We start from the raw sequence: 23,770 nt of genomic DNA, 5'->3' as shown, positions 1-23,770 counted from the left end.
GATATGATTTCTCTCTAAGAGTTTGATGTCTAGTCAGGGGCGTGTGTCAATACCTGTGCGATGTGAGCAAACTTCTTGCAGGAGAAATCTATGAAGGCCAGGTCATTGAAGCCGGTGGGGATGGAGGGGTTGTTCTGGATGAAGGGGCGGCCGTTGGGGTCCTGGGGGAGAATCTTGTGAACCCCCGCATTGTGACGCAGCAAACCACGGTGAGTTCGGAAGGACAGGCAGCAGAGATCACACCTACAAACACACAACCAGGGAACTTACATTGAAGGATTTATTTGTCTGAGAGTGGAGAGTGTAGTTCATGAACAGCAGAATTATTCAACGTAGCACGGAGACACCAAAAATGTGATCTGCAAAGAACAGCTGTCACCAACACCGACCTTACAAAATACAACAAACCATGGTGTATGAAGTTTGTGTCTTGTTTTGTTTGAAACACTAACAAAGCTGAGTGCCATCAGAAAGTTTTCTAGTATTGACATGATGTAGAGTTTTGTGCCCAAACAAAACTTTTTTCATTCACATACCTGTTTTGAAAAAGGTAAACTGTATACTTGACTACCTTTGTGAGAAGGGGGACCCTCTGAAGTTGCATTGTAGTGTGGACGGAGATATTTTGTACAATGGTTGTGTAGACAGATCTTTTTTTAAAGAAGAAGGGAAGAATATTGCAGACAGCAGTAATTGCGTGTAGACAGGGCCTTGACCTTAAAGGGATAGTTTGGATTATTTGAAGGGGTGCTGTATGGAGTGTATATTCATAGTCAGTGTATTACATACAGTAGATGTCAGTCAACATGCCCCCCTATTTGAAGAAGCGGAGTACAACACAGAAGCTAAACATTGTACTCATGTGGACGGGGGCAGCAGGAAAAAGTATTATGTATGACAGGGAAGCAATTAATGGCTTCAGTTCCCCATCTAAGCCCTCATCAAAGCCCCCCGACTCCATTGAAATAAACAGTAATTTTAGCTTGCTGATCACGAGAGCTGCTGGTCAACCACTGCTTTGATTAGTTAGTTTGTGTTATTGTTACACCAAAATCACACAATAACACAAACTAACTAACTGTTCAAGACGGTGGTAGACGAGCAGCTCCTGTCTAGCAAGTTAAATTAAAATACTGTTTACCCCAGTAGAGTCTGGCTTTGAAGAGAGTGATGTAACAGCTTCATTTTTCCTGTGGAAATCACTGTCTGACAGCACGGGGAAGCAGCGAAAATATTCTAAATATAGCATACACTTAAACTGATACATACCTTTATCATTGTGGGCCTTTTTTTTTTTAGGTAGTTACAACACATTTTGTTGTTGACCCCCTCCACAGCAGTACACCGCTTCACTTCTATGTTGGACTCCTGCCTGCTTCTTCAAACTGGGGGCGTGTTAGACTCACAAGTGAGTCTTTAGACGCTTTGCTTAACTAAAGACTGATGACTTTCTCCCTGATTTTGTGTTTAGATGGGCGGATACAATTTCAGAGTTTAAAAAAACTCCCTACGTTGCAGAACCAATAGTAAATCTGCAGGGCGGTCCTTCGGTGGCTCACTGAACTCTTGTGCTTGTAAACATAGTCACACTAGAAACACGTGTAGCGGTACAAAATGGCTTAGCCGTGCTCGCAGAAAACGCCGTCAAAGTTCAGTGGATGTTTGTCGCGTTTGTGGCGACACATTCTCGCCAACTAAAAGAAACAAATATAATCTTTTACAAGGCCATGACTCATCCGTCTGGCCGGATTATAGACTATAGAGGGAATCGCCTTGTTTACATGGTGATTCCCTCTATAGTCCGGGTAGAAAACCAGCAGAGCTATATATATATATATATATATATATATATATATATATATATATCACATTTTTCACATCACTGTATCACCGTTTAGATTAATCCGATGTTTGTAAAGTCTATAAACACAATGATTGAACAAACATTACTATTTCTGTGTGCACGTTTAGCTGGGCTAACCGTTAGCTGTTAGCCCTGTTAGCCGATAGCAGTGTCTGTAATAGGTAATAATTCGTTAAACGGTCCGTGAAAAAAATATCTTTTCCAGCGGATATCTTAGTTACAACATGATTGAGCTAGCAAAGCAGTTTTGTGTTGCTATGTGTGGTATTTATTCAGTTTTGGGAAATCACGATGTCTAGAAAGCACCAGTGGCTGCAGCTGACAGAGACAGCTAACACTAGCAGCAAAGCTAACATCAGGACGTCATCTGTTAAAAGCCTCCCGTTGTCGACTACGACATGAAACTACTCCAGTTAGCTCAATCATGTTGTAACTAAGACATCCGCTGGAAAAAATATTTTCTTCACGGATGAGCACACGTTTGATAAAACAGAGTTAAATCTCTCGGCATCCATTTTCAAGCTCTCTGTGTGTTTGTTTCCTTGCGGACGAGAAAAGGGGGAGCGCACATTTCCGAGAAGGCGTGTCCTTTTCAAAAATGCAAGAGGCGTTGCTTTGTTGCCGGCCGTTTTCGCCGGTGTGTTAAACACACTTTAGAAAGGAGTGTCCCCAGACAATCAGAAGGCGGAGATCTCTGATTGTCTGGTGGTGAGACTAGGGGCGTGTGGACTGACATCTACTGTAGGTAAAACACTGACTATGAATGCGAACCTCACGCTACCCCACTTAAAAAAAAACTGAACTATCCCTTTAAATTTCGAATTTAAGATGTTTTAATTAGATGAAATATGATGTTGTGTCAGTGAGGGTCCTCACATGTGTAGAAATACATGTGTAGTGTGTGTGTGTGTGTGTGTGTGTGAGATAACCCCTGGTGACAGTGCTGGTCCTGCTCCTGTTAATCGCTGAGAGGACAGCTGCTCAGTGTCTGCCACAGTCACACACTCTTATCACATCCTCTTGTGTGTGTGTGTGTGTGTGTGTGTGTGTGTGTGTGTAATCCTCACACACACTGTGGACCATATGTGGACCAGCACGTGTTGAACTCCCTCCACCTTCCTCTTTCTCAGTCTCCATCACTCCTCCTTCTCCTTGTCTTCACACTCATGTGTGTGTGTTGTGTACAGAGCGTGTCTGCCTGCATATGTATGTTTATGAGAGTGTGCTTTTTAAGTGTCACACCAGTGTGTGAGTGCAGGATAATCCCACAGAGGTTGGCTCAGGTCTAGAGAATTACCCTCTGAGTGTGTGTGTCCATCAGTGTCTGATGCTGATCATTCAGCCAGTTAACCTGCAACTAACACCTTCCATATACTTGAGGACTTGAAAAAGTCTTTTAAAGACTTAAGTGTAATACCCTCTCACATCTTAAGATAATGTGAGTTTTCAGTTTCATACTATCAGATTTTATAAAGACTGTGGATCTTACATGGTCACTATTGACAAGACTACAGCTAGATTCCTTTTAAGATTATTTCCCATCCTGCTCCTGGTGGAATAATTACACCAAATTCCTTTTAAGAAATATATTAACAATTTCTTACATCGCCACAAAAACACATAACTCTACGAACATAAGATAAAAGGCTTCATATGTCAGTATTGACAGTATTCTTGTCAATTTGGCATCAATATAATCCATCAAGATAAACTGTAGTTATGTACAGAATTTACATTTTGTATTTGGTCGTCTCAACTTGCTGCCAGCCTCTGTTGGTTTGCTGTACTATTTTAGCGGAGACCGTGAGAGTGAGAGATGAACTCTTTAAAACATTAAGATTTTTTCATTAAAATAAGTGCTGGTTGGTGATCAGATTCAAATTATCTTGTTCATGAGACTTGTTGCTCCTCCCTGAGTCCCCTCAATGTTTATGGTCTACCTGGTTGTTGTTGTTAACAATGTTCACATCACTGAACTTCAGTATTAGCATGAGTCAAGACTAGTACTGCGCGATTAATCTAATCTAATCGCAATTGCGATGTCAGGCTGTGCGATTACATAACCGCATTAAAGGCTGCGATTTGCGATTTAATGTAAATAAATGTTAACGTGTGTGGCTGTGAACATGACTACCTCTCCTATAGTGTGTGGAGTTTGTTGACATCACGCCCACAAGCTATCCTAAGATCCTAAGAAGAGCATGAGCTCGACCATGAACAGGCTGAGTTGGTGGCGAAAAAAACATCTGTTACATGGCGATACTTTGGATTCAGGTACGGCGACGTTGAACAGAAAGATGTGCTGTGTAAGTGTAAAAGTTAAAGTCACCACGTCCCGCGGCAACATGACCAATTTATATCAGTACTCGAGACAGCACAGAGAAAAGTAGGAAGAGTGTATGTGAGAGAAAGCCGAGCAGTGTAACGTTAAAGACAAAGAGACAACTGAAAGCCGCCAGAGCCTCATAAAACAACATCCAAGCACAGTTAAGCAAACATTTGTAAGTGTCACCAGGAAATCATGGACTCCACAACAAACTATATAATAACAAATGAAAAGTTGAGCAATTTTGCTCAGGCTCAGCCCACTTGACACGCTGCTGTGTTGTGCTATGGCGTGCTGGAATTTGTAATTTACGTGACAACGCCTGAACGCAACACAGGCTCGCTCCGCTGTGTGTACAGTGCCGTGTTGCGCTGCTGTGTGAGCAGCATGTTTGACTGTGCTCAGTCTGTTGATTGTTATTAACACACTGTCCATAAAATAACTATGTCAGGTCAGGTCAGTGCCCCCCTCATATAATGTAGGGGAAACACTGAATCAAGCAAGAAGACTAATAATACTATTTTTTTTAAAATTATATTGTAATCGTAATCGCAAATCCTGATATTGCCCACTCAAATCGCAATTGCACATTTTTATAAAATCGTGCAGCACTAGTCAAGACTAAAATCTTAAGATTATAAACATGTTTGATTTTATCAGAACATCAAGACAAAAAAAGGCTGAGTCTTATGACCACCTTACACCAAGCAATTGTTATCATGGGAGTGCCACAACTGTCATGATTTTATTTGACACTGGAAATTTGTCTACAACAGTGAAATCGCTTGAAAAGTTGGTAGACGTAAGACCTCAAGATAGGAAGCAGAACTATGCTGAAATGATGTAAGTCACCTGCAGGAAGGTTTAAAGTATTATTTTTTTGTTTTTAAGTAAAAGTTAAAAACATGAAAAACGTCCACCACAGCTTCCAAGTAGTCCAAGGAGACGTCTTCAAATGTCTTGTTCTGTCTAGCCAAATGTCCAAACCAAACATACACATTTACACTGATATGAAACAGAGAAAAACTAATGTTTTTAAGCAGAAAGAGTCAAAGAATGGTTGGTAGTTCACTTGAAATCAGACTTTGTCGTCTCTAATGCTGAATTTTAGGTCTACTGCCATTTAAAACTAAAATCCACTGTAGCAGAACCCAAAATATCACCCTTTTTAAAAAAAAAAAAAAAAAAAAAAAATCAACACATTCTTCTTCCTTGTCGAAACCTGCTGCCTACATTACCCACAATACAACCCAACCAGCTGTTATTACTAATAGCAGCTAAAGTAGCCTGGAACCTCTAACAAGTAACAGAAATATGGAGGTTTGATAATCTTAATGAGACTTCAATACATGTGGCTCTTCAGTTCTCCATCCCTCACCTCTCTCCCTCATCCCTCCCTCCATCTCTCTCTCCATCCCACCATCTCTCTCCCTACAGTTGAGATCCTCTTACAGACTGATTAGTGAGGATTTACAGCTAAATATTCCTGCCTTCCTCCATAACGAGCTCAGCCTACTGCTCTCTTTCTCTCTCCTTCAGTTTTTTGTTTCTTTTGTTCCTCACAGACAAACTTTATGCTTCAGTCCTATAACTTTCTTTATTTCCTTCATTTGATTTCTTTGATTCTTTCCACCTTTCTTTCTTTTACCTATTTTACTTTCCTTCCTTCCTTTTCTTTTTTCTGTTCTTCCCTTCCTTTGTCTCTTTCTATTCTATTCTTCCTTACATTCCTCTGTCCTCTCTGCTCTTTCCTTCCTTCTATCCTTCTTTTCCTTCTTTCTATTCTTTTCTTCCTTTCTCTCTTTCTATTCTTTCTTTCTTCCTGCCTTTATTTCCTTTCTTTCTTGCCATTCTTTCCTTTATTTCTCTTTCTATTCTTTCTTTCATTTCTTTTCATCTGTTCTTCATGGCAATAAGACCTGGCCAGGCACACCCTGAAACCTCTCCTCCTCTCTGTCACTCATTAAGTCGTCCTCTCTCTCTATTTATTTCTCTAACGCTGTTGCACATCTGGTGACTAATCAGCCTTCCACCCTATTTTTCTTGTTATCCATCCATCCATTTTGTTTAAACCAACCCTCAATTATTTCTTTCTCTACTTCATCTCTCCCTCCATCTTTTCTATCTCCTACTGTCGAAGTATCCTTGAGCAAGATACTGAACTCCAAATTGCTCCCGATGGCTGTTCCATCGGTGTGTGAGTGTGTTAAAACTGAGTAGCAGGTGGCACCTTGTATGGTAGCCTTGGCCACCAGTGTATGAATGTGTGTGTGAATGGGTGAATGTGACTCGTAGTGTAAAAAGCGCTTTGAGTGGTCACTAGATGACTAGAAAGGCGCTATACAAATGCAGGTCCATTTACCCCTCTTCCTTAAGTCTCCCTTAAGTTAAGTAAACAAAAGTCAGTAAAAACAATGATCAAATAAATAAATTATGGTCCTAAGAACAGTGTGTGCGTGCGTGTACCTCAGTGCAGTGTCAGGGTGTGTGTCCATGTGTGTGTCCAGCTCCAGTCTGGAGCTGCAGGTCTTGAAGCAGATTGGACAGGGCAGCAGCTCCTCTTCAACTCCACGAAGCGTCGCCGCCGACTCCTCCGCTGCCGCGTCCTCCACCACCTGAACACACACATGTTAACATCATTATTTTCTCTATACAGTGGACTGATGAGGCCCGGAATGTTTTCAGTGTGTGTTTCTACCTTCTTGCTGGGCGGTTCCTCTCCATTCTCCTCTTCCGGACCCTGCCTCCTCTTAACGGATGGACGGCGACGTTTGGTGGGGGAGGGGGGGCTGACGGGGAGCATACCGCTGGCTGGGTCCTTTTCATGGATCTTCATATGTCTGAGAGAGATGAAGAGTCAGAGGTCAGCTTCACTCAGAAATTTAAAACTACAAACTGTAGGTGGATAAAGTTAATTACTTTAGGAGCTGTTGGGTTGTTTGTATTTTGTATTATTACTTTAAGTCTCAAAAGTTATCAGATAAATGTAATACAGTAAAAAGTACTATATTTTCCTCTGAGATGTAGTGCCTCACAATGGTACTCAAGTACAATACTAAAGTAAATGCACTTAGTAACTTTCCACCACTGGACATGAAAGCACCTAGTCTTCTGTACACAACTCATTTTATTTATAAAACAGAAAAACAAAATGTTGATTTCTTAATCTATCTCCACTGTACAACTCTACAAGAACTCTTAAAATTGATTTTGACTCTGTAGCAGGTGAAACTGAGACTTTTTAGTTAATAAATCACAACAGATTAAAATGTGTTAAAAAACACTAAAACTCTATTAAATTATTAATAATTAAAGCAAGTCTGAGGAGTATTAAATTACAGGCTGCAAATGCTTTAGTTACACTGAATTTAAATTAATGGCAGAGAGGAAAAGATCATTATGTTGTTCCCAGAAATCAGGACAGGTGTGTCTGCTGTTAATGGGAAGGTAAAACTGCCAGGATTTATGGAGAGGAAGCACAGGATTCTGGGAGTGTGAGTGCAGGGACCGATGGTGCTTCAGATCAGGCCGGCTCCTAAACTGATGGTGAAACATGTTCGCTGCTTTAACCTCCACCAACAGTATTCCCTAATCCAACTTAATCAGCTGGGAATGTGGAGGGATACAGTGCGCACACAAGTGCACGCGCATGTGCACACACGCACACACGCACACACACACACAGTAATGATGTTTAAGTACGAGCAATTATCACATAATTACATGCGGCACTGTGGCAGCCTTATATGGCCAGCGGAGAGATGAGGAAGCCCTGAAGTCACAGCAGGAAGTTGTCTCTCTCTTGTTGCCGTGACAACATCAGTTAATGCAGAAAGACACAACTTAGCTTGTTACTGGAACCTTTCTAATGTTTTTTCCAGGTTTCTTGAGCATCATATTCAGAAAGTAAACAAGAACAGTCCTCAAACAGAGAGAGACTGTGTGAGATGCACAAAACATAATCATGTCTGTTGTTTTGTTAAAAATACAGTGATAAAAAAGATGACATCCTAGTCATTGTCTTTTTTTTCTTTTTTAAATAAGGGAAGATTTCTAATTTTTTAAATTATTTTTTATAATGGCAACAAAATTTGATGATTTTATTTATCAAGGTTGTAATTAATTAATTATTTTTTTTGTTGTTTTTGATTATAATGACAACTTTACTTTTTTTGGTGTTGTTTTTGATCATGACAGCTGAAAGATGATGACTGTTGAAGAAGAATAGGAGGATGGAGATCTCCTCTTTTCTCCTCCTTTGGTTCAGTTTCTCCCTCAGCTGTGTCTCAAAGGTCAGATGGTGATTTGAAGATGTGTGTGTGTGTGTGTAAATGTGACGATGGTGTATTTGTGAGAGTGTGCTTTTTAGTTTAAGTGTTACTATAAGTGTGAGAAAGTGTGCAGGTTGTTGGCAGTGTGTGTGTGTGTGTGTGTGTGTGTGTGTGTGTGTGTGTAAAGGTCATCCAGCTAGCGCTATAGCATGCGGCGGCAGCAACAGGGTCAGTTTACAGAAGTTCAAAGAGGAGAGGATGAAGAGAAAGCAGACAAGGAGAGGAGAGAGGGACAGGAAAGGAAAGGAGAGAAGAGAGGATGAGATGAGGAGAGAAAAAGAGTAAAGGAAACAAGGAGACAAGAATTTAAAGGGACAGAAGAGGAGAAAATAAGGAGAGGAGAGAAAGCGGACAGTAAAGGAAGGAATGCACAGAAAAAGGGTGAGGGGGAGGAAATGAGGACAGGAGAATAAACAGGGAGAGGAGACAAGGAAACAAAACAAGTTGTTGAGGAGAGAAGAGGGAGGAGAGGAAAGAAAATAAGCAAAAAGGAGAGGATGCAAGGACCCACACTAAAGGAAGTGAAAGGAGATAAGGAGGGGAAACAAGAAAATGAGAGGAAGGAAAGGAAAAAGTAGGGGAAACAGACAGGAGAGATGAAAGGAGACAACAAGCTGAGAGGAGAGAAGAGGGGACAAGAGGAAAGCAGAGAGGAAATGAAGGAGAGAAGGGGAAAGAAAAAGGAAACTAAAGATGAGATGAGAAAAGAAAACGAGAGCAGAGGGGAGGAAAAGAGGAGGAATTCAGTAGAAAAGGAGGAAACGACATCAGATGGAGGAGACAAGAAGATCAGAAGAAATTAGAGATGAGGAGAGAAAATGAGAAGAGAAGGGGAAGAAAACAAGCTGAAACAAGGAAAGGAGAAAGTCGAGACACAAAGGAGAGAAGCTGAAGGAAAGGAAATCAGGAAGGAGAGCAAGACAAGAGGAGTGGCAGAGGAAAAGATAAAAAGAAACAAGGAGATAAGACAACAATTTGAGATGAAGAAAAAATGGGACAAGAGGAACGAGGAGAGAGAGAGGCAAAAAAGAAATAGTGGGGGAAAGGAAAAAGGAAACAAAATATGAGCTGAGAAAGAGTCGAGAGGAAAAAAATAAAAAAGGAAATTAAAAAAGGAAAGCAGGAGAGAAGAAACAGAAACAAGAGGAGATAAAAAGACCAGAACTAAGAGGAGAGGAGTTGAAAGAGGAGAGAAGTTGAGAGAGTAGAGGAAAAGGGGAAGAAAAGGAAGAGAGGGGGTGAAATAAGAAAGGAAAGGAGAATAAACAGAGAAAAGAGGAGAGAAGAGAGCAAAGGACAGATGGAAAATAAAGCAGAGAGGAGGAGACAACAAGGAGAGAGGAAAGGAAGGAAGACACAGGAAAGGAGGGTAGACAAGGAAACAAGGAGAGAAGAGAGAAAGGATAAAAGAGGTGATGGAGCAGGAGTGGAGGAGGAGGGGGTGGATGTTATCATCTAATAATAGGACCCAACAGGCAGCGGGCTGGACGCCCATAAGAGGTCCTGACAGAGTCAGCAGATCTGAGACCACCTGACAGGAAGTTGTTTATTAACCAATCAGGTCAGTGAAGGAGGAGGAGAAGGCGGGACAACGACAGAGAGCAAAGTCTTCTGAACCCAAATTGTACTGTGACCCCCCGAACTGACCAATCAAAGAACAGGAAACGCACCGAGTCAGCAGAGTGTGAGACGTTTGAGTCGCCAACAGCTGCTCAACTCAACATATCAGAGTACACACACACACACACACACACACGCACACACACACACACACACACACGCACACACACCGAGATAAATGTGCACCAAAACACTGCAGTTTTATACAGTAGTGACAGAGAGGCAGCAGTGACTGCAGCATAACTTGTAACAGTAGCATTACTAGTAGTATTTTCATGACTCCAGTAGCTTTCTCTGACCCCCAGTGTTTGTGTGGTGTGTACTTTAGTACCTGTTAAAGTAACACAGCAGAGTACACTTATAGTTATAGTTTTATTTGTTGGGACTGTGAACAAGCAATACATATTTCATAGAAAGAAAAGAGGTACTTCCATCTGCAATACCTCCAGAACTAATAATGGTAGTAGTAGTAGTGATACAAGTAGCCCTGCAGCTGCAGCAGAATTATGATTAACAGTGTGATTAGCAGTAGTCCTTGTAGCTGTAGCAATAAAAGTAGCATGAATACAACAGTATTGAAAGAAAAGCAGCAGTGGAGTGGAAGCAGTACTTTTATTTCTAATTCTACTCCCAGTCCTAGTACTAATAGCAGTGACAGCAGCAGTACTAGCAGTAGCAGTATTTTTATGACTGGAGTAACTTTCAAGGAGGCATCCACTCATGCCACTCCATGTGCAGTATGTGTTCAACATGTGTACTTTAGTGATACCCCAAAACAATGAGTACTGAGCTCAAATACTACCTGCTGCAAAACCGCCCACAAAATATTCCAAAATATTCAGCATGCTGGAATAAGATAGACTTCACAAGGGTTTGAGAAATCTGTCTGACTCGTGGCCCCTTTAAAAGAAGAAAAGTACCAATAAACAGTAGTAGTACTCACAGTAGTACAAACAGTACAAACAGTAACACAATGTACCAGTGTGATCCTGTCTGACTGCTCTGCCTGCAGTTCTTCTACATCACCACATGGGCGCTGCTGAGTCACCTTATCACCCTGACACATGTTTCTGTGTCTAACAACAAACATTTAATATCTCTGGAGGAAGGGAGGAAGAAGAAGAAGACAAAGAGGAAGAGGGGAAGGAGAACTCTCCTTCAGAGGAAGTGAGGATGGAGGGAAGGAAGGAGAAAGGGAAGAATAAGAGCAGCCCCTCTTCTCTCCTCTTCCTCCCTGCTCAGCTCACACACGCAGCAACCTCTGAGAGCCAATCCCAACTCAGCACACCGCTGCCAGCCCATAATAGGCTAATGGGATGCCTGCCATGGCAACCGGGCCCAACGGCCTCACAACAAGAGGGCCGAGAGAGGAGGACTCATGTGATGCTGCTGCTCTCCATCTGTGCTTCACTTCTTCCTCTTCTCTCCCCCTGTCTGGTTTTGTCTTCTGGAAAAATGAACTTCTCAATAACTTGTACATTTTTTATACATATGAAAATGATGTGATAATCAATAGAGGGATCAATTTTAGCCTCAAACAGTAGTCTATTTTTGTTTTTAGTCTCACAAAACCTGAGGTATGTACTATGAAGCAGGATTTGGAGTTAACTCGGTTTTCAGTACTACTTTCAGTACTACGAAGCTGGTTCTCTCGGGATAAATCAATGTGGCAACTTATGCTGAACAGTTAACCTGCTCTGGAGCAGGTTAACTTCAGGGTATCAGGACACAACCTGTCAATTTCCTGAAATCTGACCAATCAGATCACTGAAGAAAAAAGTATCCATGAAAGAAAGTCTGGAGTGACAGGTGAAAAAGAGCAGCCTATATGCTGTTATAGGTCAGAAGAATCATTTAATATTACCAGGGCTTTATTTCCACTGGTTTTAAGACAGAACTTCTAACAAACAGAGATCGTTTACACACTAAACTTTACACTACACTACAACTTTAAATTTTAGCACTATTTGAAATGATTAAGTAACATCAGTTCACAGTGATGCTGACAGTGCTGCTACTTTTACACTGATTCATCACTGCAGCTCAGAATAACATGAGACACCTGTGTGATGAGAACTAGGATAAAGCAGGTATTTTATTAGTAAAATAATCCACACACTGTTAACTGACTCCCATTATTATGAATGCAACATCTCGGTCAGATCGACCTCATTAGTCATTAACTACTTTTCCATCCTTTACTCCAGTAGCAGAAACAGTCTGGCATCACTTTATAGTGTTTTATGTGACATGCTCAGAGTAGTGTTATCATCATCCAACTAAACAGCAAGAAATACTCTATACTAATGTCACATTGGCCCATAGCTCAATGATACCTGCACGTAATTTAAGTCTCGGATGACGGTGAATTTTTGGATGGTGTTTTCAATGTTTCTGAATCTTCCATTGTAAGATTACAGATTACTGTTTACATCCCATGACATTTTACTGTCTTGTCAACAGAACAATGTCGCTATCGTTTCATCTCATTTGATATTTTTCTTCTTAGAAAATCATCCGAACATTAAAAAGTTAGGGCATGATCAAACTACTGTCTCGTGTTAAAATGTTTCTTTGTTCTTACTACCAGACATTTTTTCTATCAAAATTATTGAAAAATTGAAAAACTGGACTTTTTGGTTTCCAACTGATCATCTAATAAAAACAAAACAGACATATTTACCTGCAAATAATTTACATTTCTAGCCTGGGTTTTTTATACATACGTGTGGTAGTCTACTAGTTGAATCAACATCACTACCACAAGTAGTTGGCACCCAAAATGCTTATCAATCAAACTTAATACTTCAAATTATTATTTCATGCATTTCCCTAAAGACTACTGTTTTCAATAAACATTACTTGCTGACATTTATTTAGCGAGTTCTTGTAATGTTTTGTAGGATGATGTGCAAAAATTAATGATCAATCAATCAATTAATTGTGATTTAAAAAAAAACAACTTTACTTGTACCAAACAGTAACAAATGTGTTTTTTTCTTTTTTTCAGCGCTCACAGCAACATATTTTGATTGACTGATTCTGATCGATTGATTCAATTTTACATGTTCGATCAAATTCTTAATGACTGATTAATCAATCGTCGATTTATTGTTATCATCCCTAGCGGAAATGCAGAGGTTTGCGGTAATTTATAAACCGTTTGTCAATCAGAAAGCACTGACAACTTCTTTTGTACACATTAAATGTCCCATTCAGATCTAACAGATCAAAAATGTGTTTATGTTGTGTTTTTATGTTAAAATCTGCCTTTACTTAATTATTGGATATTTTGTAATTTTCTAAAATAACAACATCTGTATGCGGCTTTAAAATCCAGAACTGGTTGGAAGCTGTTTTCTTCACTTCCTCCAAAGCCCTCAGAGAGACACGTTGTGTTTAGTACTAATTTGTGGTAATAATGCTGCACTCACATGGAATCATGCAAATGGCAAATAGACTACACCTTCTGAGCAGCACCAGAAAAACAAAAACAATTCAGCAGGAACAGCAGGATGGTGAAATGCAACATGTCTGACAATATATTACAACAGTGATGTCGTATTGTTTACTAAAAACAGAATAAAATGTATTAAATAGAATGATTTCATGTCTATTATTTTAGGTTATTATGCTGGTAGGTATGTCCAGTAATTGTCCAGATTGCCAGAGGATGGCAAAAAGTTTGAACATTTTAACTCTGGATGGCAGTGCCCATCGTTACTGTCTCCAGTATTCTCTGACGGCCTCATCTAATTTTTCTGTCCTGCTCTGGCGATCAAAAATTATGCCTGGTTTGACATCTAGCATCTGCATAAGCCTGGGAAAATGCACTGCATATTTGTGGTTAAACAAATTTGTTTAAAAGAGCTCCACAACAGTTTGCTCTGACCCTGCTTTCACACAGTTTTGTCATTTTTGAATGAAGTTATTTGAATGGAAAAAAGCACCATCAGCTCTCTGTGAGTGCGCCTCCGTCTACAGGCCAAAAACTAGAAAAACTAGTTTCATGTTTCAGGGATACTCTGCTGCTACATGGATTCACACTTTTGAAAGCAACAGAATTTTATTCTCCTGCTGATATTTGTTGTCTTAATTGGCAACAAAACATTCCACATTTTGCCAAAGCAGGATGTGAATTCATCACATGATTGTTTCCACCCATCGCCTCCATCTAACTCTCATCTCTGTCTTTCTTATTGTTCCTTTCTCCCCCTCCCTCCCCCGTTTGAAGACAGTCAAGTAGGAAAATCTCGTGTTTCACATTTCAAAGGATGCTCTGCTGCAAAATGGATTCCTCCACTCCCTCCTCTCTCCCTCCTCTCTCTCCTTCTCTTTTCCAGTCTCCATCCACACAGGCCTCCTCTTTATTTTCCTACAGCAGCCTATGAGGTAAAAAAAGAAAGCAGCTCGACAAGTTTCCTGTTTTCCTCCCTCTGTTTTTGTAGTGTGCATTGTAAATTAGTATCAAATAAAAAAGGTGCAGCTTCATCTGTTTCTTTTCTCTCTGTTTTTGTAAAAGTTACAGGATTCTAAGAAAATGATGTCTCCAGGGTGCTGATAGGAATCAGCCTGCAGGAGGCTGAGTTATTCCCTCAGTGTGAGTTCACTCTTTCTTTGAGCAGAGGGCAAGGGGAGTCATGCTACAACACAGACTAACGAAACCAGACTGATAACTTTTAATGTAGAGCCAAAGCTGCAGCAGGTGAGCTCAGGACGTGGAGCTGCAGCTGCCCTGATCATCTGACTGAGACTGGGGGTCTCTGTATTTATTCATCTCACAAATCTTCAAGCAAACCATTAATCATTTTCATTTGCAAAAAGAAACTGTAGTGTTTCTGTCCTCTCTTCTTTGAGTCCTAGTTATTTCTGTATATATATATATATATATATATTTTTTTTTTATATATTTTTATATTTTTTTAAATTTATTATATTATAATTTATTAATCCCCAAGGGGGAAATTGAATGTTTTCACTCCGTATGTCATATACATAAACACACAGGCCTGAAATACACATACACAGAGACAGCTGTTCTGTCTGTGAAGCTTGTGAGTTGTAATGGAACCAAATTTTGTGACGTTAACTTTGTTAAATGTTGCTGTTGTCGCTGACTTCATATGAATAGAGGAAAAGCCTGCTAGCCGCTAGGCTAATTTATACAATGTAAAATGCAATAGGCTTTTGCTAATAATATTAGCATGTTGTATTTGTGGGAAAAATGTGTCCAGCAAAAGACAAATGCTTTGTCTGTGAATGCTGCCAGTTATAGTGAAGCCAATTTGTGTACTGGTGTTCGAAATGTGTGTTTTGGGTGTGTTTTGAATGAACTCAACTCAACAGCACTTCACAGAAACCCCGCCAGCTAGTGTTTTGAATGTGTGACTGCAAAGTGACACAGACACACCACTGCACAAGTATAAATGCTCACAATGGCATAACCCATGTACGTAGGCTATGGCGTAGGCTCTGCACAGAGATGGCACACAAGTATAATCCTGCTAACTGGTAGCATCACACAGCTAATTTTACCTCACAGTTATTAATGGGTTTAACAACAGAGTTGAGATGTTTCAATGCTGAACATTAGCTGATGCTGCTGTCTTAGCTTGTGTCTCATGGAGACACTCCTTTGGCATGTCAAACAGCTGATTGTTGGCCCCCCACCACCATCACAATACCCCTTTACCACCAACATGGAACCGGTTCTGTTCAGGTTCCCTCACCATATTTTGAACCATTCTATAGATTAGAACCAAATAAATTGGTTCAGAATCCCAAAGTTGGTTCTTAGATAGAACCAAAAAAATAGCAGGTTTTCCTTCCCAGTATAAACTAGTTGGTCTAGACGTCACGAACCGCCTCACAATAAAAGGGACAAAATACAAAAGAAATACAGGAATGAGAGATAGCAATAATGAAGTAAAACTAAGAAAAGAAAAGAAACAGGTGGGTCTTCAGCTGCTTTTTAAAGCGTCCACACAAGGATGATAACTAGAACTATAATGCTGTGAGCATCCACTCTGTTGAACGACGGTGATCTGTAAAAGGTGACGCTAAGCACACGCCGTGCACCTAAGCTGTTTCAGCAGTTTGGGGAAACTGATATTACTGTTGTATGTTCTGCAGAAAAACAAGAGATAACCCTCAATATTCTTCAAAAAGGAGTGGGGAGAATCCAACACAATGTTACGATAGCTGTCGTCTTTTAAAGACAAATTTTATTCATACCTTGGTATGACTCAACATCAATCTGATGGTATTCTAGTGACTGTTAGAGGGCATCAGTAAGGATAAAACGAACAGGTTATTTGAGAGTTTGTGGATGTTTTGATGTAGTTTTGCAGTTGCCTATGATCCATTTTTGTTTGCGACAAAAAAGAAAGTTTTCTTCACAAATTCAACAACACATGGTGAGTAACTGATATAAAATTGATCATTTAGAAGAGTTAAGTATTCCTTCAAGTCAAGTTGATGTCTTGATTCTGAAGCCAGAGAGTATTTTCCCCTCAGTTCCTTCTAATGACCTCTTTAACAGACAGGAAACAGGAGCTCTCGCTGCCCAAAAAAACCACAAGCACAAAAACAAACAGAGGAAAAAATAATTGAGTAAAATTGCTGTGACATCTAACAGATTTCAGACTGTCTGTGTCTCAGCCTACAGTCATTCCTCCCTGCCCACAGCCTCTCATACCATCACCACCACTGAGAGAGAAGAGAGTGAGTCTGAAGAAGCACAAAACATCCAAACAAACATCAACATGCCACATGTTTCATTAACACTCACAGAGTCATCACAGACAAACTCACCAATGTTTCGCACATGTATGTGTACTTCTACCTCTACACAGGTTTCAATTAACCCCTTTAAAATCTCAGCAAGCTCTTGAGACATTTCGGTCAAAGTTTTAGTATCACTCCAAGGCACTGCAGTGGATTAACAGTCTGCTAATTTAACTGTACACCATTCAGAGTCAGCGGTTCCCTAAAACTAAAGGGGAAAAGTAGTAAAACTGCATACAAAACTGTATTAGTATACATATACATATATATATATATATATATATATATATATAATATTTGTAGTTTTGGAGCAAAAACTTGCAAACAGCAGCATGGGTCTTTAAAACTTCTGATTTTCTGTACAAACCAGAGCTGGTAGATCAAAAGAATACATCAGAGGCTGGCAGCCAAAAGTGACTTCTGTTTTGTTTTGACACTAATTTTCCGAGGTGCTGTGGAATTTAACCTCCCCCACAGATTCAGAGACCCCCAAAGACTCCCAAAATAATCTTTATGTCTTTCTGTTGCTTGTTAGTTGTCGGGTATGAAGGACAGAAAATTACTTACAAATAAATTAATACAAATAAATAATAATAATGTACACATAAAAAAGGAAATAAATACAGAATAATTAAAAAATGTACAAAATAAAAGCATGGATAAATGTATAAATAAAAACAAATAAAAAATGTATATATTATATATACATATATAAAAATAGCTACAGAAAAAATAAATAAATGTATACATAAATAAATAGAGAAAAATAAATGATGTATAAATAACAAATAAATACAGAAAAATAAATGAATGTATAAATAAGTGAAAAATAAATGCTGAAATAAAGATTTTAAGAAAATCAATAAATGCTGAAATAAACTCGTAACAGTTGATCATTAAACAGATAAATGCTTTAAATCTATTTCTACATTTTTATTCACCTACATATTTTATTTCTGTATTAATTTATTTATGTATGCATACTGCAGTCATTTTCCGTCCTCCATAGCTATGTTTCAATTACCATCAAAAACAGCTAGAATTTTCTATGCCTCTGCAAACCTATCAGGTTTCTCTGACAGTTTACATCCATGTCTGTAAAAACATGGATGCTTCACACACATCTTCCCTAGGCAGCACAGAAGATCTATACCATCCTCACAGTTTCAAGGTGGACATCCAAGATTAGTGTCACCAATTCAATCCAGTGCTTTGTCTGATTTTGAAAATGTGGGGTCATAAAGACCCATCAGAGGTCAGTGAAGGTCAGACATGAATTAATATATGGCACACAAAAACATACTTCTGGAGGGACCGTTGAATGTGACGGTGGAGGCTGGACTTTACTGATAAATGACTGGGCGTTGTTCTCTGTGTGTGTGTGTGTGTGTGTGTGTATATGTGTGTGATGGGGATGGATGGTTTAATGTCTTCTTTCCACTTCCTGAGTAACCCCCCACCACAAATACACACTCACACACACTCATGACCATTTTGTGCTCCCATCATGGTTGACTGGAGAGTGGGTTAAACGCTAACTTCCTCTGCCCAACGTTAGTGTCTGTGTGTGAGAATGTGTGTGTGTGTGTGTGTGTGTGTGTGTGTGTGTGTGTGGTTGTGTGTACCTGTGCATGTTCCCATTGGTGGTGAAGGTCTGTCCACAGATGTTACATTTGTAGGGCCTCTCCCCACTGTGGACCAACATGTGTCTGTCTAGCGATGACGCTGAGCTCAGGCACTTCCCACAGATGCTGCAGGAGTGGTCTGTCGCTCCGGTGTCGGCGTTGTGCTGCAGAGACAAAGGTGAATAAATAGTTACACCAACTACTACACAAGGCACAGGAAGCTGTGCTAATACTACTGGCAGCCATGGCAGTAATAGCACTTCTGATTTACTTATCAGACTATCCTCCCCAAAAATACATCCATATAGGTTGTTTAAGTACAGATAGCTTATTACGATCCACATTTATGTTTTTTGTTAGGTGGTGACCTCTAGTGTCTAGATTCGTGGTAATTATGACAGGGGCAAATTAGGAAGTAAGGTGATGTGGTACAGAGGAAGAACAAACAAACAAAAAAAAAAAACAAGTGGCCTGACAAACATAGTTATTTCAACCAAAACTGGCTGATATTAGCCTATCACAGATATACTGGTATGGGTGTATATGTTGTCCAATATGCAGACATGTGAAACCTTTTTCTTTACAGAACATAATGCAGAAAAAGATGCTTGGGATAATTTACAAGTTAGTTTACTATTTAACTGTAAAATTTCCTGCCTTCATTATGTATCTTTGTCACAAATACAAAACATATGTTTTTGCATGTTTATATAATGTCTTTGTAGGTCAATATATGGATATCAATTTTTTTTACTCCCAAACATCGGTATTGGCCCCAAAGATCCAGTTACAATGGAACTTCAGCCCAAACCATGATCTTTTCTAAACTTGACCAAACTACAACCATTTCACAACGTTCAATAGTAGTTACTGGATGTAACTCCAGTTCTGTGAGTACATGTCACTGGCACTCTCCAGCCGTTATTAATGTCTTTTTTGGGAGTCACTGACAAATGACCTATTCTGTTGTTTAGGTATTCTCTATATACTATGAACTTATGTACAGCCCCTGTCACTGCTACTTACTACTACTACAAATAATAATAATAATGCAAGCAGTGCTAGAAGTAGTAGCATAAGTAACAACAACAGAAGTTTCAGTAGCAAGAGAAGTATATCAATCTTTACTTAACCAGAAAATGTTGCTTCTCTCAGTGACATACTGTATTATTTTTTGACTCCTCATATGCAGTACTGGTAGTACTCCAGTAAGAATTTACCTGTCTGATGTGCATGGTGAGCTGGTGTTGTGTTTGACAGTTCTTGTCACACAGTGGACAAATAAAAGCTGAGCTGTCATCTTTGGTGTCCTGGAAAAAAAACACATATGTGTATATATATACATGAAAGAGTATAAACTGAGTCTGTCAACATATATGTTCTTCCTGTGTGCCACAGAGCTCCACTGTTCACAAAACACATCAAGACTCACAAATACTCACGAGAGCACCGAACATGGATTAATCTGCTGCTCAAAATAGTCCCAAACAAAGTCACTATTTCCTCCTCTTTGTTTGATTATAAAACCACAATGAGCAGCTGTTTTAAACATTAAATATTGTGTTTTTACAGATCTTTAGTAGGAACCAATGGGCTTAGAGCTGAGAGACACAGACAGGAAGACAGACAGTGTCAAGAGACGGACTAGCAATATTGTACTGTTGACAATAATCAGCCTCAGTTTGACCTGAAGTCAGCTGACACATCACATGATGCTAAAAACCACCTGAGTCACTGCAGACCTGAGACACACACACAGACACACACACACGCACGCACACACACACACACAAACACACACACACACACATCCGCTCATGCAGCCAGGGAAACAGCACTTCCCTTTTCCTGTTTCAACCACAGGAGGTGATGACGTGGCATGGAATGCCACGATGCATGATGGGAAATGACAGAGGAGAATGTATCACAATGATGAGCCAGTAATGGAGAGAGGAGAGGAGGCACGCTAAGGATAGAATACAAGGAGAGGATATAAAAAGAGGAAACTAAAGGCAAGAGGGAGAGGAGACAAGGTTAGCAGAGGAAAATAGAGGGGAGGGAACAAAGAGAAGCTAGGAGACAAGGAGAGGAAACAAGAAGTGAAAACAAGGAGAAATAACAAGGAGAGGAGAGGAGACAACAAGGAGTCACAGGAAGACAAGAATATAAGAAGAGGAAACAAAGAGAATAGACGGGATGGGAGAGGAGACGACAGGAGAGGAGAGTGGACAAGGAGAGCAGACGACAAAGAGAGAACAAGAAGATAAGGGTAAACAAGGAGAAGTGAAAACAAAGAAATTAAACAAAGGGAGGACAGAAGGAGAGGAAAAAGAAGAAGAAACAAGGAAAGGAAACAAGGAAAGGGGACAAAAGGAAGGGACAGTAAAGGAGCGCAGACAAGGAGAGCAGAGGAAATAAGGAGACAAAACAAGATGAAGGGACAAGAAAAGGAAACAAGGAGAGAAGACAAGGAGAAAATGGCAAACAAGGACAGGAGAGGAGACTAGGACAGAAAAGAAAACAAGGACAAAAAAGGTCACAAGGTGCAGAGAGAAGACGAGAAGAAGAAAGAAAACACGGACAAGGAAAAGGAAGAGGATAGGAGACAAGGAGAAAAAACAAGGGAAGGAAATGTGGAATCCATGTGTGTTTGTGTGTGTTCCTACGTGGTTGCGTCGTGCGTTGCGGCTGGGCGGGGCTCTCATAGCCGCCGTAAGCGACTTGCTGGGGGAGGGGCTTTAAGCAGAGAAGAAGAAAGTGTCAGGAATCGTCATGGCATAGTTTTATATATTTCTGATGACCTCATTCATAGAAACACATATTTTATTCTAAACAGTGGTATGTTCCTTTAAATCGTGTGCAGTCACCTAGGGGAGGGCCCGGCGGAGGAGTTGGCTGAGGTGACTGCACTCTCTCCTTCGCCATCTCCTCCGCCATTGATGGTCCCTGCTGCTGACATCACTGCTGACATCATGGCGTTGATGGAGGACAGGTCACCTCCTCCTTCAGCTCCCATGATTCCTCCTCCTCCTCCTCCTCCTCCTCCTCCTCCTCCGCCTCTGTCTCCGTTCTGTAGCTTCTCTCCTCCACTTGCTGCCTCCTCCATCACTCCGTTAATCACTGTATCATGAAATTTGAAGTTGTCATAACAGTGCCTTTTCCTTCCGCTATGACCCGCTAAATTTTGAATGAGGTTTGGTGCGTACCTTTGAGGTTATTGTGTTTTTTCTCCTCCGTTAGTCCCGACTCCTCCTCGTTTATCTCATCTCGCTGCTCCTCTGTGCAGTTTTCCATGACTGCTGAAATACAAACAAGACAATACAAACTTTAATTTAAAAATTCACAAATTTTATATTGTCAGCATATTAGTAAACGTATAGAGCTTATGGAGTGTTGTTTGGAACATTTTATAAATCCTCACTGACTACCAGTGATTTCCTTTTAATTAAATCTAATTCATAACCTAGCAACATGTATTCAGATGGTAAAAAATGGTAGAAATAAAAGGGTAAAAATCAATAATTAAGTTCTGATGTGAAAGCACTAAAGCAGTGGTTCTCAAATGGTGTGCTCTGGCACGAGATGCCAATCCAGGTGTGACGTGGGATTTTGTAATAACCACACATTATTATTATCATTAATATTATTATTATTATTGCAATATTTAACTGGGCCTACACAAAAAGTTGTTAATGAATTTTAATTAACTGTATCAATATATTGTGTGCACCCATTTCCAAATTATGAACCAAACTCTAGCTAAAATGTAGTGTGCGAAAGCCCCTAGTGTACCCTCGCCTGAGGATGTACTCGCCAATCAGCACGCAGACGTGTGCAGCGCCAGCACAAGCTTTAACAGCAGCAGTTCAGCAGTGACAGCATCGCAATTAAGTTTAGTATGGACAATTAAGGCCTTTTTTCTTCTCCCATAGGTGAGAATCTGCCCATGTTTCTCTACCTGTAAAGTAAGTTTAATTTAAAGTTACAATGTGTAATTTACGTGGTTGTTTATTAGCAAATATCAACTATTGCTTTCATAAATATATATTTACTAAAGTGTAATGCAATTCACATACAAATGGAAGCTTTCTCATAGGCTTAGAATGATTTCCCTATATATACAGAGGCAGGGCGCGGTCTGCTGGAGGATGCCCTCTTACGTCGCCATATTTGAATACAGTGGCCGAAAGGGATATACGCGCTTCGCCTTTCGTGTTTATCTAGAACTTGCTGTCACTAGAGACAGAGAAGGTGAAGCTCAAATCTGCTTTGTACTTTTATGATTCTGTCGCACTTTAAATGGAGGACCACACATATGTTTTGCCCCGTAAGAGGGAAACCACGCCACCAAATAAAAGAAAAAGATCAGATAAGCGAGGATGGGACAAAACGCGAGTGAATATCGGCGTTGCTTATTCCAGGTGGAAAGAACTCCTGAAGGAGAAGGATTTCACAAGGGATGCAGAGGTTGCCTGCTTTCTGCTAGACAGGTAATTCAATCTGATATTGTAAAATCATTTTGGCTTCATGTTTGCAACTACTTTTCCCTTTCGTCTAAGTTTGAGTGATGGCTATGTTTACGTGTTAACCCTATCCTAGCCTTGGCTAACATTACCCCAGAGCTACAGCTAAATGGTTAGCCTAACCTACAGCCTAATCTGTTGATTCCTCTCACGCTGCTGCGAAGGCTGCCACCCTCTCCTCCTTCTCCTCTTCCCTCTGGGTAGCCGAGACACACCTCTTCGTCTGGCCATTCCTGCACCACCTCTGACGTTACCCCCTCGCCCCCTTCCTCTCCCTCTTCCTCATCTCCCTGTGTCCTGTGGAAGAACACTCTGGAAACGCATATATTATAAACGTACCAACCTATATTTGCTACACTGCCGTGACTATCACATAAAATGTGTTATTTCAGCATTACTGTGCAAATGCTCGTGTTACCAAAACAATTAGAAATAAAACAATCCTAACATATATCTCACAGATAACCTATATCTCACTGGTAAGCTACAACATATCGTAACATGGTTTAGATTCCTAAATAAATATTCACCTCGTCGCCAGATACTACTGAAAACTTGAAAAACTCTGCTGTCTCCACAAGGCTTTTTGTCCTACGAGGCCACCGTCACTTACCCGACGGGAGGACGTGACTGCTGATGTCACTGTTACTCACCATTTTTACACACTGAGGCTTTAACATGCCTACTTTTGTGTT

At 40.2% G+C, this 23,770-nt stretch overlaps 1 protein-coding gene across 4 annotated transcripts in view; it reads right to left on the bottom strand.

Annotated features, from left to right (window-relative positions):
* Positions 1-23,770, bottom strand: part of rreb1a (ras responsive element binding protein 1a) — a 100,941-nt gene that overhangs the window by 18,572 nt on the left and 58,599 nt on the right. For 2 of the 4 annotated variants that reach the window (XM_049565757.1, XM_049565755.1), the window contains 8 exons: positions 21,759-21,848; positions 21,420-21,672; positions 21,219-21,288; positions 19,773-19,862; positions 18,553-18,716; positions 6,889-7,030; positions 6,657-6,805; positions 54-243 (listed from right to left, as the gene is read on the bottom strand). In XM_049565757.1, the coding sequence (XP_049421714.1) occupies positions 54-243; positions 6,657-6,805; positions 6,889-7,030; positions 18,553-18,716; positions 19,773-19,862; positions 21,219-21,288; positions 21,420-21,672; positions 21,759-21,846 (1,146 nt within the window). In that variant the 5' untranslated portion in view covers positions 21,847-21,848. Of the gene's footprint in view, positions 1-53; positions 244-6,656; positions 6,806-6,888; positions 7,031-18,552; positions 18,717-19,772; positions 19,863-21,218; positions 21,289-21,419; positions 21,673-21,758; positions 21,852-23,770 lie in introns of all 4 variants that reach the window. The other 2 variants (XM_049565753.1, XM_049565756.1) reach the window with 1 other exon arrangement.

This window comes from Epinephelus fuscoguttatus, linkage group LG21, assembly GCF_011397635.1.
Source record: "Epinephelus fuscoguttatus linkage group LG21, E.fuscoguttatus.final_Chr_v1".
Lineage (NCBI taxonomy): Eukaryota > Metazoa > Chordata > Actinopteri > Perciformes > Serranidae > Epinephelus > Epinephelus fuscoguttatus.
This window is presented reverse-complemented; position numbering and strand designations above follow the sequence as displayed.